The 19782-nt window shown below is 37.3% G+C and overlaps 1 protein-coding gene across 2 annotated transcripts in view; it reads left to right on the forward strand.

The window, feature by feature from the left end:
• Positions 1-19782, forward strand: part of LOC126474952 (serine/threonine-protein kinase Nek8) — a 321061-nt gene that overhangs the window by 94683 nt on the left and 206596 nt on the right. For both annotated transcript variants that reach the window (XM_050102469.1, XM_050102470.1), the window contains 2 exons: positions 1749-1887; positions 18652-18780. In XM_050102469.1, the coding sequence (XP_049958426.1) occupies positions 1749-1887; positions 18652-18780 (268 nt within the window). The remainder of the gene's footprint in view (positions 1-1748; positions 1888-18651; positions 18781-19782) is intronic.

Genomic DNA, 19782 nt, shown 5'->3' on the forward strand with positions numbered 1-19782 from the left:
TGGCTGTTTGGTGATTTTTCTTTGGTTAATATCTGACCAGGCACTGTCCCACATCCAAGATGGAGCAATAGAGATTGACATAGAAGAAGTGATGCAAGGAATTGATGTGGATCATGAAGAGGGATAGACAGGGGTAAAGGAGAACACAACAATGAAGCCTCTTTTTCATTACATGATACAGCAGCAGGCTGAGAAAACTGAGAAAGATCTTCCTTTATAACTTTTATTATGTTTCATTTTCTCCTAAATTGAGGAATACCCACTGTCTTTTCTTTCCTATTCTCCTTCATCCACTCCCCACTAGCTTCAATATGTTGGTTGTCACTTTGTGCCACACAGATTATATCCATGTGGAAAACCAAGATGCAGACTTTCTTGTACAAGAGATGACCCAGAAGTAAGCAGGATCCCTATTGCAAGAATGTAATAGTTTTGACAAAAAGTTATTGTTAACACATTGCTCTATCATTTGTACAGAGAGTTTTTATAGTGTCAAGGAATACTTAAATCACCAGCATTCAATATACAATAGCTTATCTCCTTCATCGTAATGACCCAAAATGCTCATTAAAAACTAAATTGTATTCATCTGTTATTCTAATTTTACATATTATGAATGTTGCTACACGTATGGTTTCATGTTATATGTAATAATATTTTATTTATATACATATAATTGCAAATCTTTTCATATACTATTTTCTATGTAAGGCAATGTATGACAAATCCTATATCATTTTTGTAATGATGAGATACAAGGATGCTAAATAAATAAATAAAAATAAATAAATAAATAATTAAATGGGTGCTCAACTAATTAAAAAAATAGTGTGTAGTGAAGGCATAAAGCACAAGATCCCATTACTACCACCCCTCTGCCTATTGGTAAGAAAATCTAGTTACTTTTGGGCACACTTCATGTATCCATTTATCACATTCTGTAGTACTCATTTCACTGGTATATCCTGTAGACTGAATGCAGGGCGACTTGTGAAACCTAATGTCTCACAAATGAATGTCACTGTAACAACTGCATGACCTTTTATGCTTGTAATTATGACCACTGACCAACTGTCCACTTGTATAAATGACCACTGATAAAATATAACAAGAGCAAATTTGATCATCCAGTTGAGAGTAACTTGCTCAACATAACTAGGTGCAGTCAGATAGCTTCTTCACATCTTGTGGACTCTGCACCTTCTCCTTTCCACTACTTCTTCTCTGTATTCTAATGATGAAACTGTCTATTCAAAACTTTTCTGTTGTCCCACAGTCCTCTTGCTCTCAGCTTCTGCTAACTTCTATTCTCTGTCTACCTCCACATCTAGTCTTATTGCATTTCCAACATCATACTTCATGATTTGCTGTCAGGTACTCTTCCCCATCATATTGGTATGCCCATAGGCCTGCAAACCACGTTTTTTCACTGTTCATCTTGTAACAGCTGCTCACACATTGTTTGTTGTTTAAATTAGTTATTGTTATTTGCTGTAGGGCACCACCACCTGAAAGGACTTTTGCAATAAGGGGAATAAAGAGACAACAACAAATGTGTATGTAAACATGAACACCCATCTGGAGACAAACTTGTCAGTTTAAAACCAGTGATTCTGCCATTTGTGTAAATAAATAGTATTAGTATGGGTGGCTGGTTGCTGTTTCCTTCTTTGCAAGAATCCACCCAAAATTATTTTGTATTTGTAGAGAGAAATACAATATTCATTTCACTGCAATTGTTTCTACAGAGACTTAAAAACTGCAAATGTTTTCCTCACAAAGGATAACATAATAAAAGTTGGTGACTTTGGCATTTCAAAAATGATGTCAACTCGAGGACAAGCTCATACTGTTGTTGGAACACCATACTACATCAGCCCAGAAATGGTAAGTATAGTCAAACCATATTGCAAACCTCCTAAAAAATCTAACTTCAGCAAATATTCAGTTATACGACATTTTGGGGATGTAAACTGCAAGTTATTCACTTTTTCCACTCATTAGTAGTGGCTAAATATTCTCAAGTTTCCCTTCATTGCAGAAAAAGTATCCACTGCGAAGAAATATGCAATAAGAATAATACTCTTAGGTATCCATACATAAATATCTTGTAAAAAGACGGCATGATCTTCATGGTATGCCTATTGTTTTGTAAAGTTTGGTCTCAAAAGTTGTAGTTGTTCAGTGTTTTTTTAATCAGTAATATTCATAAATATAGTATTAGCAGAGAAGAATATGTATTCTATGCCCACTGGTCTTAGAATGACACAGGAAGGAGATAAATTTACTGTCATTTAATGCTTTGACTGTTAACCCAATGTAAACTAAAATCACATTTTCTTAGCTATTCATTCTGCATCATAGAAAAATTCCTTAACAGCTGATTTTATCTATTTGTCCTGTATATTTACACCACCACAGTATACTAGGTATTGGAAAAGTTAAATATATTGGTACTGTAAATGCCTACATAATTTATCTGAATAATACTTTAGTGATATATGTGATGCAGTTTAAAATGAGTAATACACAGGGTGTCTAGTTTAAGTTCCAGTTTCAAAATTCTGTAGAAAGAAAACCAATCCTCAGAATGACAACAAATTTGAACAGCATGTTATTGAAACAAAAGGGGGGACAGGGGTGAAGTGACCAATAGATGATTCTGTAACCATCAGAATATAACACCAACAGACGTGCAGCAAACAACTGTTCCTCAGTTTGTGCCCAAGGTCCCCAACATTACTGTCTCCATGATGGATTGCATGTTATTCATAAGGCTTTTTTGCAAGAATGTTGACTGTATGCCTGTAGGCCCGCAGAAGTTCTGGAAACTGAAGGGTATGAAAAAAGTAACTGGTCCAATGTCTGCTAAGAGTCTGGAGAAAATGGTTACGAACTTCAAAAAGACGGGTTCTTTTGAAGTGCAATGTGGCAGAGAGGGGACAGCAGTTGATCTGATTTTTGTCAAAGATGTGGCCACAGCATTGCAGGAAGGGTCAAGCAGTGGTGTGCAAACATGCAGTGCACAGGAAATTGCCTGAGTGTGGGACATGCATGGGAGCACAGTGCATAAATTCCTATGAAACATCCTGCATTGCTATCCATACAAAATCACCCATGTTCCGGAGTTGCTTCCTGCTGACCTACCAGTAAGACAAATGTTCACTTTGATCTTTCTTGTTCACATGGAAGTGGACAATGAACAGCCATTCTATGGACAGATGAAGCCCATTTCTATCTCTAAGGACATGTCAACTTGCAGAAATGCAGAATATGGGCAATGGAAAAGCCACATGCACATCAACTGGTACTACTTCATTTTGCAAAAGCTGTGGGTCCTGTTACTCGTACTATCATTGGCAAACAATATGAGAGTCTTTTGCACATAAACTTCATTCAAACCCCTCAACAGTATGGTTGTGTGGCTAGGGTCATTTTTATGCAGCATGACACTCTTCTGCACATTACACTGCCAGTGAAGCAGCTGCTGGAGTTGCGTTTTGGAAATGCTAGAATTATCAGCCATCATATCTCTACAGCCTGGCCATCCAGAAACACCTTTTATAATCCATGTGACTTCTGGCTGTGGAGCTATCTGAAAAATATTGCGTTCAGTGATCCTATTACAAATGTAGCTGAACTGAAGGAATGCATTGCGCAATGCATTCTGATTATGACCCCCGAGACACTCTGATCTGTTGTGGAACATACTGTTTCTCGATTTCAACTTGTGACAAAAAACGGCACAGAGTGTTGAAGGTGTCTTGCACCAGTCTCACGGCAATTGGAAAATAATTTCATTTTGGTTTTTGTGTGGTTTTTGGCCCCAGGACAATTCAAAACTGATGACATCTCACTTTTTATTTATTTTTTGCTCCCAGGAAAATTGAAAACCAGTGTCAGTTTGCTTTTTATACAGTTCTTGGCCTTAGAACATTTAAAAACTGATTTTCCTATCCAATATGGTATGACCTTACCATGGTGCATCAGATTACTTAACTAACAGAGACAGAACTGTTGCTTCCCAAACTTGTGCAGTCATGCACATTGAACAGAATGGATCATGTAATATGCAACTCATACCAACCAAAGTCACCATATTGCAGTTCATCTGTAATTTACAGCCAACCCCAATTATTTTAAGATGCTTAAAGCACCATCTATTGGTAAATATTGGTAAAACTTTCATGTCTTTTTTTTCCCTCTTGTGACATTTCCCCCTACATCAATAAAATGCTGTTCAAATTTGACATCATTCTGAGCAGTGGTTATCTTTGTGCACCATTTTTAAACTGGAACTGTAGTTATGGACACCTTATATACTGTATGTATAAATTAGAATTTCCACTATCCAGCCTAATGTGCAGAATGTCAAACAGGATAACAAAAGTTTTATAAATTCTCTCTTCTGACCACACCTGTACCAATTAAAATACCTTTTTCTATACCAAAACCTGATTTTATTAAAATTTTCTGACTTCCTGCATAATACATGCTAGTTATAAGTGTACATACTGCAGCTTTCAAAAATTATTACAGCAAGTATAAAGTGATCTACATTGTAAAATGTGAATGTATGATTAAAAATGAGAAAAGCTAGGCCTAGCAGAAAAGATGAAACTTACAAGCTTTTTACGGTAAGTGATATCAGCTGGCATTGCTTCCTCCTGCTCTTTAATGGACTGCAGCACCACCATAGCCATCTTGGATCCTTCCAGATACGTGATGACATGTCTTCTGTCACCTAATTTACCTCCCCCTTTTATGTTATTTCCTCCTGTATCACCATTTCCAAGATATTGTCAGTTAGCTCATCAACTTTGTCATTTGCCATCCATTCTGTGACATCCTCTGCATCAACATCCTCACAGCCTGGTACATTTTCGAGCAGTGAAATGATGTCATGGTTTCCATGTTCTACTTCTGTTTCACACGTGGATTCAAAGTTAAAATGTCCACCTTCAAGATCTCGAAGAATTTCCTAAGACCTTACAAGTGATATGTTCTCTTCCCATGCTTTGGCCAACCACCTTATGATGTCCAGCAAGTCAGTTCTTTTCAGAATGGTTACACAGTCTTCATTATTATCAGTCACAGAATATCAACAATTGGAGATGATAATGGAGACATTTCTTCTTTAGCATTTCAAAGATACCCTGGTCCATCGGCTGGCAAAGAGCAGTTACATTGGTGGTAAAAATAATGCTTTGATGTCTCCATCGGTGAGTTTGTCACTAGCACAATGCAAAGGTGCCTTATCAAGAAGCAGCAAAGCTTTCCTCAGAAAACTGTTGTCACTGAAACGTTTCTCTACAGCCAGAACAAATTCATTTTGCAGCCAGGTTTTAAAGATTTCTGAATTCATTCACACTTTCTTTTGATGACTGTAACGTAGGGGCAGTTATTCCTGATTTTTCAGGTTTTTGGAAGTTCTAGTCTCCTGTGGTTTCCATATTAATATAAGCCAAAGCTAGTAGTTGCCAGTTACTTTAATGCAAGCAAATATAGTAATTCATTTCTTACTTTTCTTTGTAGTCGAGTGCCACAGCTTCCTTTTTTGAAGCAAACATTTTCATAGAGAGCATCTTTTAATTTAATCCACTCTCATTGCAACTCACCAGATATTCCCTCATCATTTAATTTCAAACTATAGTCTTCAAACAGTGGCACAGCCTCTTTGTCAGCAGATAAAGCCTCTCCACTAATGGTAATCTGGTGAATACCAAATCGTTTTTCCCACTGAGCCAACCAACCATCATGGCAGTAAATTCTGTATCTTCTCCTTCTATTTGTTACTGAAATTGTAATGCTTTTTCCTGAAATATCAGCTCAGTAATGGATGAACCTTTTCCTCTAAAATGTTCATGCTACAAAAATAAGGCTTCCTAAACTTCTTTATATGAGGGTTATCCGAAAAGTAAGGTCTCCTATTTTTTATAAGTATATACAACTTTTTATTTCTACAATGGTTTACATCAGTTTTCAGCTTGAATATTTAGCTATTTTTCGACATACGTAATGACCATTTCTGTCGATGCGGGTGGGTGATTATGTTCCACTGAAACTGTTGTGGGAGAGCAACGGTTTGCCGAGCGATATGTGGGCAAGCGTTGACATGGAGAATGTGTACACTTTTTGCTCAACATTCCTGTTCTCCAGTTCTGAATTGCCTGTTTGAGCTTTTTCTGAGTCTCACAGTACCTGTCAGCGTTAATTGTGGTCCCAGCTATTCAGCTCCGAAAACGAGGTGAAAGAAGACGTTCATAACTTTCTGAACAGCATGGCAGCGAGCTAGTATGACATGGGCATACAAAAACTGCCACAGGGTCTACAAAAATGCATCAACAGAATTGGTGGTTATGTCAAAAAATAGCTAAATGTTCAAGCTGTAAACTGATGTAAACCATTGTAAAAATAAACAGGTCTACGTACTTATAAAAAAATAGGAGACCTTACTTTTGGGATTACCCTCATACTCAGCTTTCAAAGTTGTCTTCCTTACTTTTATTCTACTTTCACTAGCTTGCATAGCACACCACTTTACAATTTCTGCTCAGTGTTTCTTCTTATCTCCAAAAGCACTTTTTCCTGCCCATAGCGCCAAAGCAATAGTTTCAGCTACTACCTCAGAATTCAGTCACATATAGCACATATCTTCTGATCCATAGACACTATAAGTTTTTTTTGATTTATCACTAATTTTGGACTGTTTAATTAAAACACAAAGATCACACAAAACAATAATTTATCAATGCACACATTTTGGACATCTGATATGCAACAGAAGAAACAAAGAATACTGGATTGCCGACTGTGCTGATTTCTATGTGTATTCACTTGTGAGCTCTGGAAGAGAGCTTCTAAGTATCATTTATCGAAGAGGGTTCTGGTAATTTATCCAATATTAAAAATACAGCATGTACCTTATAACTGTTTCTCAAGATGTGCTACACAACAAACACAAAATATGCATGAAATATTTTGAAAGGCCACACAGCATTGTGGCCAGTACCAACTTGATAAGGCTTTGAAAAGGACAGTACATAGAGTAAATTAATCCTCATTTTATTACGGACAAATTTTATTATGATATTGATTAAATAGGGTGAATTTTGTAGGCCAAATAGTACGGAGGCAGGATAAACACAATCCACAACTTTGTTGTGGGATATTGCAGGATATTGCTGTTTCAGCCCCTTCAGTTTTATGAACTTCTGATAGGTGGTGGCGCTAATGGAGCCTTCAGAATGACAATAGTAGTGTAGGTGCATTCCAAGCAGGGAACTGTCATTTTGCAGAAACTAAAACATCACAGATATTCATAGGTGCTTGCAGATGTGTATGGAGATCTGACAGTGAACAAAAGCATGGTGTATCATTGGACAAGGCATCTGCCAACACTGCAACAAGGTCACACAAACCCACCCACTCTCCAATGTGCCAGCTGGCCACACACAATGTTGTAACATGCTGACGCTCTCATTTAAGGTGATCAGTGGATCACAACCAGATACCTCACTGCACAACTGGATGTCTCTGTTGGTTGTGCTCACAGACTTGTCCACCAGTGTGTGCCCACTGGGTTCCTCACCACCTAACAGAAGACCTTAAAGAGCATGTTTTTTGTCAAACATTATTACAGGTGGTGAAACAGTGGTTCATCACTTCAAACCAGGAATGAAACAGCAAACCGTGGAGTGATATCACACCAGCTCTCCTCTGAAGAAAAGATTCAGAGCTGCATCTTCAACTGGTAAAGCATCCTCAGCTGGCAGTCATGACAATGGTCTTCTGGGACTCTGTAGAACTTTTACTATTTGATGTCCTTGCTCATGGTGCAACAGACAATGCCAGGCCCTACACAAGTTTGCTGAGCCAAGAGGAGCTCACAAAACGTCATGGGAATGTTCTTCCTCATCCAGCCTACAGTCCAAATCTCTAGTCTTCGAACTTCCATCTGTTTAGCACAATGAAGAATGTACTCCACAGGAAGCAGTACATGGATGATGGGAAGGTTATTTGATGCAGCAAGTCATTTGCTCCAACATCAACCAGTAGAGTAATACCATGCAGGCACACAGACACCCACCTTAAGATTATGAAGAGAAATAGGGTTTTGCAGCCAAAAGGCTGGGGGGTAATATGATATACTGGAATCCTGAATAAAACCAACCTGCTGTCAAAAAGGTGTTGTTTTACTTATTGTATGCCTCTCATACACTGAAGCACCAAAGAAAATGGTATGGTTATGCATATTCAAACACAGAGATATGTAAACAGGCAGAATATGTTGCTGTAGTCAGCAATGCCTATATAGGACAACAAGTGTCTGGTGCAATTGTTAGACTGGTTACTGCTGCTACAATGACAGGTTATCAAGATTTCAGTGAGTTTGAATGTGGTATTATAGTTGACACACGAGCAATGGCGCACAGCATCTCTGAGGTAGCATTGAAGTGGGGATTTTCCTGTATGCTCATTTCATGAGTAAAACATCAAACTTCTGACATCACTGCGGCCAGAAAAAGATCCTGCAAGAATGGGGCCAATGACAACTGAAGATGTGACAAAGTAAGTTGAGATATTTTTACTGTCTTTCTTGTTTTGTCATCTGCCTCCTTAAATTCATTTTCATTTTTGTCTAATTACCATTACCATACATGAGTATATTCTGCATTTTCATAAAAGAGAAATATAGCACCAGATCTAATTTTGTGCTTAGTTTTTTGTATGTAATTAATTTCCTACTTTATTTTGACTGTACCTAGGTAATATCACTTGTTATAGAGTGAAATCAGTAATTGTTTCATGACTTAAATTCTATTGTTGACTCATAAACAAATATAAGTTCTGTAGTAATTATAAACATTTGGAAGAAGAATTACTAGGATTCTTTGAGTATTTATTTGGCTCTATTCAAAAATATTTTAGCAAAGACAGCCATTAATTAATTCCAAAATAATTATCAGATATGTCAAAAGCATTGTTTTCATAACTATGTCCATTAATTTAATTATTTAAGCAAATAATTTGGCCTAACCTTTGTGATAGAAGAAACTGTTAAAGAGGAAGAATTTTTCGATGTATTCAGTTAATTGAATGACCTATGTTTTAATTGTAATTTCCATAAATTAAACATCAAACAATGTATAGTTTCAGTGCTTCTTATTGTGAGGCTATATGAAGGCCTGATTTTTGCTCCTGAGACAGTCAGTCCACTTATGTACTGTTTCAAGTGGATTTAGTGTCCGCCCCTGGTAGCTGAGTGGTCAGCGTGACAGAGTGTCAATCCAAAGGGCCTGGGTTCGATTCCCGGCTGGGTCGGATATTTCTCTGCTCAGGGACTGGGTGTTGTCATTTCATGCCCATCAACACGCAAGTTGCCAAAGTGGCGTTAAATCGAAAGACTTGCACCCGGCAAACGATCTGCCCGACAGGAGGCCCCAGTCACACTACATATATTTAGTGGAATTAGTGTAACACAATAGGCCCTGTGTTAAAACAATGACAGTGTCTGTTCAATTTATTTCAGAAATAGTGTCACAAGTACCTTATTATTCTGCAAGAACTGTGAACTGTGTGGTTAGGTATTTACTGCTCATAGATGTTCAACAGCAAACTATTGTAGCAGTATGTTGATGTTTGTCTGCAACTTATTAATGAAGCTTAACATTTACCAATAGTGAACTGACCATATAACTGTGTAATATCGTGGGGTTGTGAGCAGTGAAAGTAAAGAACTGTGAAACACAACTGTGCAACTGTTGGCTGCATCATTTACGGTAGACAGTGTTGAACTACCTCCCCTCCCCCCATTTTTCAGCCAGTATAACAGTGCAGTAAGTCGACCGACACTGAGGACTATCAATGAAGAAATAAAGCAGGCGAACATCACAAAGAGAATCATTCAACATGAAAAGAAGTGCAACTCTTCTGCAGATCACTGCAGATTTCAGTGCTAGGCCATCAACAAGTGTCTGCATTCAATGAAACATCATCAGTGTGGGCTTTTGGAGCTGAAGGCCCATTCATGTTCCATTGATGACTGCATGGCACAAAGCTCTATGCCTTGCCTGGGTCTGTCAACACCAACACTGGGCTGTTGATGACTGCAAACATGTTTCCTGGTTGGCTGAGTCTCATTTCAAATTCTATTGAGCAAATGGACGTGTACTTATGGAGACAACGTCATGAATCCATGGACCCTGTATGTCAACAGGAGACTGTTCAGGCTCATGGAGGCTCTGTAATGGTGTGAGGTGTGGGCAGTTGGAATGGTTGAGACCCCTGGTACGTCTAGATATGACTCTGACAGGTAATGCATACATAAGCATAGCGTCTGGTCACGTGCATCCATTCTTGTCCATTGTGCATTCCGACAGACTTGGACAATTCCAGCAGGACATGTCCAGAATTGCTTCAGAGTGGGTCTAGAAACACTCTTCTGAGTTTAAACACTTCCACTGGCCACTAAACTCGGAGACATTAACATTACTGAGCATATCTGAGATGCCTTGCAACGTGCTATTCAGAAGAGATCTCCGCCCCTCATACTCATTTGAATTTATGGGCAACCCTGTAGGATTCTTGGTGTCAATCCCCTCCAGCACTACTTCAGATGTTAGTCGAGTCAATACCATGTCATGTTGTGGCTCTTCTGCCTGCTCGTGGCATCCTACACAATATTAGAATGATGTACCAGTTTCTTTGGTTCTTCAGTATATATAATGATGTGGACATGGCAATTTGTAATTATCATATGGTCAAAATTGGCCAATAGTGATGAAAAAACATTTTATTCAAATAAGATAGCTTCAATGGGGACAACAACATATTCCGTTAGAGGTTTATGGTCTTGATTGCTTTTATGGTCTCAGTTAATTTGTTAAATGTTCTAAGCCCATGTGAAATGCTTTCTTGTGGCACAGATAGGTTTTACTAATGATTGTGTGTTACATTTTTGTTCAGTCTGGTATTATGTTTATGAATATCACATTTCTTTCATGCTTTCTGTCTGGTCAGGTAGATTTGGTTCAATCAAAACAATAGCTTATTAAAGTATGTGATACAGGATGGAAGAAAACCTCAGTAGGAGAAGGAACTGAGCTTTACCCTTTCAAATGCATCATCCTGGCATTCATCTTAAGCAATTTAAGGAAATCATAAAAGAACCTAAATCTGGATGGCTGGGCAGAGATTCAACTGCAATCGTCCTGAATATAGGTCCAGTCTTGTACCACTGCACTGTCTTTCTGAGCTGTGTGATAACTGACAATGGACTTCAGGAAATGCCGTGAAGACATATTTACATGACTCCCTAATTTTACTTTAATTAACTATTGTAATGTCCCTTTTTAGGATTATAAATATCCTGGTGAGTACAAGACAGTCTTCACAAAATATTATTCCATGCATTAGTTTGAAGTTAATGCAAGCAGAATGAACTGTTCCCATACCAGTGAAAGATTCCAGAGCTCTTAGGACACAACACTTACTCCACTTACACTTGACTGCTGCTACTATTCTGTGAGTGGTCTCCTTTACTCCTCAATCATTCACCAATTATTCAAATACTCATTTAAAGTCATTTTGTAGCATTATACTGAGGTTGTTTCTGAGCTTCTTTGCAATGATTCATGATTAGTTGAAACAACATGTTTTAGGATCTATTCGTATAATAAAGAATATTTTTAAATTAAACTTTTATTCAGCTTACAAATGGCTAATACTCAATTCGCACTTGTCCCAGATAGGTGGCTTCGTTTTGTAATTTGGCTTTGGAAGGCTTCTTTCGGAATGTTCCTCAAATGCCCATGACACATTCTTCTCATTGTCATCACTGACACTGACCTTTTGTTCTTCAACCCATATTTTAATCTTGGTGACAAGAAAACATTATTTGTAGTGACATTTGAGAACTATGAGGATTTAGGAGAGGGCAGTAATCTAATTTTTTACACAAATCTTGAGATGTAACACAGTAGACTGAGCAGGCTGATTGTTATGGCAATGAAAACATAAGTCGTCTTGCCTTGACTGTAGTCTCAGTGCATTTTGTAATGCAACATTCCCAAACTTAGCAATGTTGGTTAGCTGTTTTAACAGTACAGTTCTGTAGAGATTGAGAAAAAAAGTGGAGGTATCACTCTGACATTGGTTCAAGACTGTTACACTTTTCCTGTTACGGAAATCCTTTCACCATCCATAACATGACTGAGTTTCTGTCTCAATATCTTAGACATAAACCATACATTCATTTTCTTTGCATGATTTTAAGTCTTTTTTATCTTGTTCAAGGGGTTTCTTATAAACAGTCTGCTAAGTCTCGTAACAGTTGAGTGCATTGAGAACACAGCCCAATTAAACAATTTATAACAGTTTTATTAAAAAGTACATAAACCAAAATACTCCTCCTTTGGAGTAAATTTAGTCATTGCAGGTTTTTGACAGTTCATAGTTGGCACTGAATTTATTAAAGTCCTACTTAAGCTGAAGGTTGTAATGATGAAACAATCGAAGTTAATCTGAACTTGGTTGCAGAACAAAGTAACATAATGAAGGTCAATATCCAATACCAAGTTCCTGGGTATCTCTAATGATGTAGAGACCAAGTACCAGTGATGGCGAAGGCAGACACCGGTGGCTCTGTTGTTTGGTGGTGGCTGTCATGGCATGGCATCATACATAATAAAGGTTCCAATTGAGGCTCTGAGGAACTGCAGACGCAGTTGATGCCTGGCCAAGACCTTGATAGAAGATGCCTTGGAGTAGCTCTGTGCCACCCTTAATGTCCAGGCCACATAGAGATGCCAGAGCAACTCTTTGTGATTATGTCATCCACAGAGGCAAACAGGTTGAGCTCTATTATCTGTTGATGTAATCCCTTTGAGGTTAGGCCACTTGTTATACCATTTCTGTGAGAAGGGTTGCCTGTCTGTAGACTATACAGCCTGTATACAATATATATCCCCCTCTCCAAGGATGAGAGGTGTAGCACATCTTAACATCTGAAGAATCTGGCACTTCTTTGTTGGCCGCCTGTGGAGTGGAGACCTCGGCAGGATGATGTTGACTTCCATTGGACTTGGTGTCTGGAATGATGCTCAGGTTCTGAGAGGAGGGACATCCAATTCTGGAACAAGAGATTGTGGGTTTCTTTGCAGTTTCCTTCCTTGTGTCCATATCTGACTGTCCAACATGTGTGATTGTCCTTTTTAGAGATTTCCATTCCTCTTCAGCTGAACTGCCTACTCTGGTGTTACTTATCATAGAATCCACATCCTTAGTGAACTTCAATTGTGCCTCATCATTCCTCAGTATTTCAGTATCCTACTTCCTTCCACATTGATCATTTCAGATGATTCTCTTAAACTTCAGTCTACTCTTCATAATTATTAAATTGTGATCTTATGTGCGCCTAGGTAAGCCTTACAATTCAATATCTGAATTCATTATTTCTGTCTGACCATGCTATTGTTGATATTACCTTATATTCATCTGTCCAGAAGTTCTTTCCATTTCACTTCACTCATTTCTAATACATCTATACTGAGCCTTCCTGATTGCCTTTTCAGATTTTCTGGCTTTCTTACTGTGTTTATTTGTCTAACATTTCATGTTTTGACTCATAGAATGTTATCCCATTTTTTTTCTCATGGTCACTTCCACCTTGGCAGTTCCCTCCCAGAGATCCAAAAGCCAGTCTAATCTGGAATCTTTTGCCAGTGGTAAAATGACGCTTTTCAATTACAGGCTACACATCTTGTGGATACACAGTGTTTTCCATTGCCTTCTGCATCCTCATGCCATTGATCATTGTTATTTGATTCACCTTTTATGGACCATTTCAAACCCCTAAGGGAAGAGAGTGCCCTGAACCTTTGTACACTCCTCTGCCCTCTTTGACAAGGCCATTGGCAGAGCAAGAGCAACAACTGGAAATCTTAGGGCCACCATTGCTGCTGATTTTGATTCAAAATTTGAGCAGTGGCTGGGTTCCAAGCTGGGACGCAGGATGTTTTGATTAATAATCAAAGATGCTACCTGTATGCCATGGTTTCAACTCAATTATTGATTGATTGCTCACAGGGGAGGGGACCAAACAGTGAGGTTATCATTCCCGTCAGATTAGGGAAGGATGGGGAAGGAAGTTGGCTGTGCCCTTTCAAAGGGATCATCCCAGTATTTGCCTCAAGCAATTTAAGGAAATCATGGAAAACCTAAATCAGAATGGCCGGACGTGGCTTTGAACCATCATCCTCATATAGGAACCTTAATTGTCATCCTATAAATTATCTTTCAGTGTGTAATGTGCATGCACACAAGACTGCCTTATTTGTTTGTTGGTTTTGACCTAATGAACCCATACTATGACCCAAATCAAACGACAATTTTGTCTATGAACAACCTCACTGTTGCCACAATATTCATCATGAGACAATCCACAGCTGAGTTAAATACTGTATTGTGAAGTGCAGTGCCATATGGATACAACAGAGTACTTAGTCACAGACCTAAATATGATCAAGTACTGGTTGAAAATAGTCATATCACGCAGTGACAAAATAAACAACAATTAATTTTAAAGATCAGTTTTTTATATATAACTTTGTGTCTAATGGAAGATATGTCCCTCAGCCTAAAGTTAATTGTCTATTTTACCCATTTTCCCACCTTTCCTGCACAGGAATGGCTGTAGAACTTTTGAGTTTAAAAAGAGATCCATTTGTTGATAATTATGGTAATGACATTATTATATTTTAGGCATATAACTTCTGCATAATTGCATGAATGCAATCAGTGTCTGCTCAATAGATTTTTAGCTCCCTTCTTCCTTCTGTGTCTTTCCCACAAAGGCAGTATAGTATCAATAGGACTGGCAGAACTGAAAGATTACTTAGGTTTTCACTGTCATATGTTAATGTTGTGGTTGTACATGTGTTACCATTTTCACCACTTTCTCTTTATTTGTTTTCAGATTGTTTGATAAGCTATTTTTGTAATCATCCTACTACATTCTTTAACCAAGTCCCAGTGGTTTCAGATAAATGTATAAGGCCTTTAACAAAAAGCTATATTAATGGATGTGTGTTGTATGTATGTATATATGTGTGGTTGTGCAGAGGGAAACTAAAATACAGCTAAATTTATTCAAATAATTAAAAAATAAGTCCATGTGCAGTTAAAAAATGGTGGCATATTCACACTGAAGCACTGTAAAGGACTGTCAAACCTGTAGTAGCACTTTTTATCAAAACTTAAAAGTGTGTGAAATATGACTACGAGTTCTGCTGCTGATGTCATCACTCCTATCATCAACAACAATTTGGCATGCACTACTTGATGAAGAATTTATCCTGACTTTGCCTTGATTACAGTTTTCAAAAATAAACATCCATGCTGTTACTGCAGGTTTTCTAATTGTATCTTTCAAGCTTCTATCAGGTCTTTGTGTTGATCTTTTATTATCTCTTGAAATCCAGCAGAGAACTGGCTGGCTACATGTCTGGCTTATCTTCATTTTGTTCTGATTACAGTCATAACTATGTCTTCCAGTCCATCTCGTTTTCCTGTACCTCCCAATAAATTTAATATGTATTCACCCATAGCTCACTGAGAAATCCTCATTTTGAAAGGTTGTGCTTTAAGTCTGTATCTCATTGTCATCAGTCATACCTGATAATATACATACCAGAGTCACTAAAATCTTAGTTTTAAAACTGTCTATTTTACAAACTACCTTTTGTGCCATTTTTCCTCATCTGTTTATTTCTTTTACCATCTATTTAAGTATTGCCCTCAAGTGACCTAAACCAAATGTTAATCAACTAGTCCTATGATTTCACTGTTCATTTGTACTAGGTATTTTCTGATGTGCTCATATACAATACTATTATTTCATTGTAATTGATTTTCAGACCTACTTTCAGACTGCACTAATAAGTTACATGAAGTTATTCTACACCAGATGTAAACAGTGTTATGCCAAAACAATAGGATAGTAATGTGTTAGGCCAGAAATGAAGTTTTCCCATGTTGTAATCTTCATGGATTGTAGATTTTTCTAAATTATTTTTGCTTTGACCAGTTCAAAACTCTAAAGTTATTTGTGTAAAATATAAGTGCTAGACAGTAGAGAAAAGAACAGCAATCGATCACAAAATCTGTTGTTTTATTACAGCAGATCTAGATTTCAATTCCTACATAGTGATCTTCAGTGCATAAAGCAACAGTTGACATTAGTCCGAAGTGTCACATAATAAAAAATATTTGTTGGTGTAGAACATGCAGATATGCTCTAAACCAACCAGTATTGTTTGTTATATGTCACTTTGGACTAATGTCAACTGTTGCTGATGTAATACTTGCAGTCTCTATCTGCTGTAATATTTTGCAGTTGATTGCTGTTATTTCCTCCACCGTCTATATTGAAAGTTCACTGTGCACAAGGGGATCATATGGATTCCAGTCAGATTAATATAACTGCTAGTTCTACTTGTGAAGTCCTCTCTATCATCATCAACAATGATTTGGTATCCACTACTGGATAAATGGCCTGTCCATAGTTTGTCTGTCATTGCAGTCTGCTTATATGAAGTGTGAATAAGTTACCCCATAGTTTACTACACAGGTGAAATTGTGGCCTCCATAATCACTAAGCAGATTAAAATTTTCAAAGAACAGGTGGCCACAATTTCAATGAAGATTACACCGAAAGAAAGATCATGGTATTCAGTGAATCTTCACCATTATAAAATCACTTATGTTATGTTGTGAGTCTTGAGCTTCACAGCATATATTCAGGAATGCAAAGAAACTTAGAAGATGGCTAATGCAGATTGGCAAGTTTGCTGATGTTGTGATACATCTCTGACCTAGATTTTTATTGAGGTAATATTATACAGATGGATACAGCAATAATGAAAATTTGCTCTGTTGTGTTATTGGACAGTAGTTTTTTTTTCTTTTTTCTATGAGGGTATAATTTAATTTTTAAGTGAAAACTCTTAAAGCTTTTTAAATCAAAAAAGTTATTAGCTTTCTAAATCTTTATTTTTCATGTCTGCATATTTGCAGCCCTCTGCCACTAGAGGGCTTTGAATTGTAACATGTAACATGGCAGTGTGAAACATAACTGTGTCATCTGTTACCAAAACTTAAAGTACATCTTTGAGGATTACACTTTGATATTGATGAAGCAGTGCAAGAAGAGGTAAGGTTGTGGCTTCATCAACAAAGTCAAATATTCTATAGCAACAGTACAAACAAATTTGTCTTTTGCTGGGAGAAATGTATTCATTGCAAGTGTGACTATGCTGAGAAATAAAAATGTAGACATTGAAGTATAACATGTGATTCTTCAGAACAAAATGTTACACTGTTATCCTCTTAGGCCAACAGAAGACGCTTGTGAAAGCAGAAAACATATTTTATGTAGTTTGTACATAGCAAACAAACAACTGTGTGTTATTTATGTTGATATGCACAGAAATAAGGAACAAATTGTGGACACAAGACATCAGCAAAGTGCGAAGGACTATTTGAGGTGATGTCATAAGATTTGCTGTATATATTCTACTCAAGTTGATGTGAGATCTGTTCAACCAGTTGTGTAGTGGTTTTATTTGAGCAACAAACTACAGAAGAGTTCTTTCAGAGGTGGTTACATCATTTCAGTAATGGTGAGTTGACATAGTTATGAGCTCTCTTACAGTCCTTGTCCACCTGCAGGCGATGAAGAAGTTTGCACAGTATAATTAGTGGAACTGAGTAGCAGGTCCAAGCTTGAAGAAAATACAACAAGACAACTGTCATGAGTGAAAAAAGTAATGTTTATTACAAACAACATTGCAGTAACAGATCAGTTGAGAATTGAGAGCTCAGTTACAACCCATAATAAGAGAATCCTACATTGTACTACTTTAACATGAAGAATAAAGATGTAGAATGTTTATGACAATATTATGAAAGGAATAGGTTGCCATTTGCCACACAGTGGAGATGTTGAGTCACACATAGGCACAAAAAAGATTGTCATACATTTAAGTTTTTGGCCAAAAAGTCCTTCTTCCATGTTAGACAACATACACGTACAAACCTATGCAAATGCAACTCACATTCATATGGCCACTGTCTCTGGCTGCCACGGTCTCAGTAGAAGGAAGAAGGCCTTTTTGGCTGAGAGCTTACTTGTTTGACAATGTTTTTGTTGTGCCTGTCTGTGACTCAACATCACCACTCTATGCTGAGTAGCTATCAACCCTTTTCTTAATATTGTCATTATTACATCCCAGATTTTTTATTGTTTGAGGTAGAATGTCAATAACATTTGTTCTGTTTAAAAAGCTTCAACAGCTTTCACATAAAGAAATTCAGGGACATTACTTTTCAGTACACCCATGTAGACTATATGACATGTGATGTGTATATTTTGAAAATTTTATCCTTTACATTTGTTATATTAGAGGTCACATTGACCAGTCCCTCCATCCTTGCTGTTGCGTGAAAGCAACACTCAGTAATATAAACCAGCCATGGCTCATCATCCATACACAATAGCTAGAATTTAGTAGACCATACATATGGACTGTTCAGTACTCATTATGTATTTATTACTCTAATAAACTGATAAACTCTTCCTTGATTTTGCAGTGTGAAGGCAAACAGTATGGACAGAAGTCAGACATTTGGGCTCTTGGCTGCATATTATATGAAATGGCATGCCTACAGAAAACATTTGAAGGTTCAAATCTACCAGCACTTGTCAACAAAATCATGAAGGTAAAACTAACTATTCACATACAACAAAATAATTCTTCAATCACTTCTCCTTTTAAAAACAGTTTCTTGTAAAGAATGTGAACTTACAGCAGATAATGATAAGTCCTAAATTTACACATTATGATTGACTATGACTGTAGGTAGTCTAAAGAATATGAATACATGTGTGTGTGTGTGTGTGTGATGTAAGCAGGTTTTCACTATGAATATTGTTTATAATGGGGTCAGCTCAAAGAACAGATGTAAAAGCAGAAAAAAATTGGCAGACTCTTCTATACATGAAATGATTAGTAATAGAGTATCAAGTGTCAGAGCAAATGGTAGAGCCAGAAATAACGTATCGAATTTTTGTTCTTTTACAAGAGATATTATTTTCTTGAAAAGGTACGTATGAATGTCGATCAGAGATTAGCCTTAAAAGCTTAACACTTCCAGGAAACTCTGAGGCTGCATTGTGCCACAATAATGCTGAATTTAGTTTGCTCTTAGGCAATCAATTCTTTGATGTTTACTACATGAGGAATTTAGTCTGTGTAAAACTGTTGGCTCGATCACACTAGGAAATATCATCAGTTCTTTTTTCTGTTTACTTTTCCAGCTGTACATTAAAAGGAGAACCTTTGATCTTTTAAATATTGTACTGACTCTTTTAGTCACATCCTCATAAGGAGCATGCAAATGATTTATAAAGCTGTAGTTAGCTCTGCAGGTAGTACATCAATATTCATGTAACAAAACATTATGTGACACTATTTAACTGTCGATGAACAAAATATCAGACATTATGTGAGAGTCATACTTCTAGACCTCCTTCCTTTTCTGTGGATGTTGTCGTCCTTTCTATTTCATCTATACCTTTCAAACATCACCTGAAGTAGAGTCAGATACATCAAAACTATAAGACATCTTTATGTCAAAGAAAAGCCCACTCCTAGAAGCAGATACAGAAGGGAAAGTGAGTACATTCGCTAAACACTGCCAAGCAGTTATTTGTGTGTGTGT

The sequence above is a fragment of the Schistocerca serialis genome, chromosome 4 (genome assembly GCF_023864345.2).
Source record: "Schistocerca serialis cubense isolate TAMUIC-IGC-003099 chromosome 4, iqSchSeri2.2, whole genome shotgun sequence".
NCBI lineage: Eukaryota > Metazoa > Arthropoda > Insecta > Orthoptera > Acrididae > Schistocerca > Schistocerca serialis.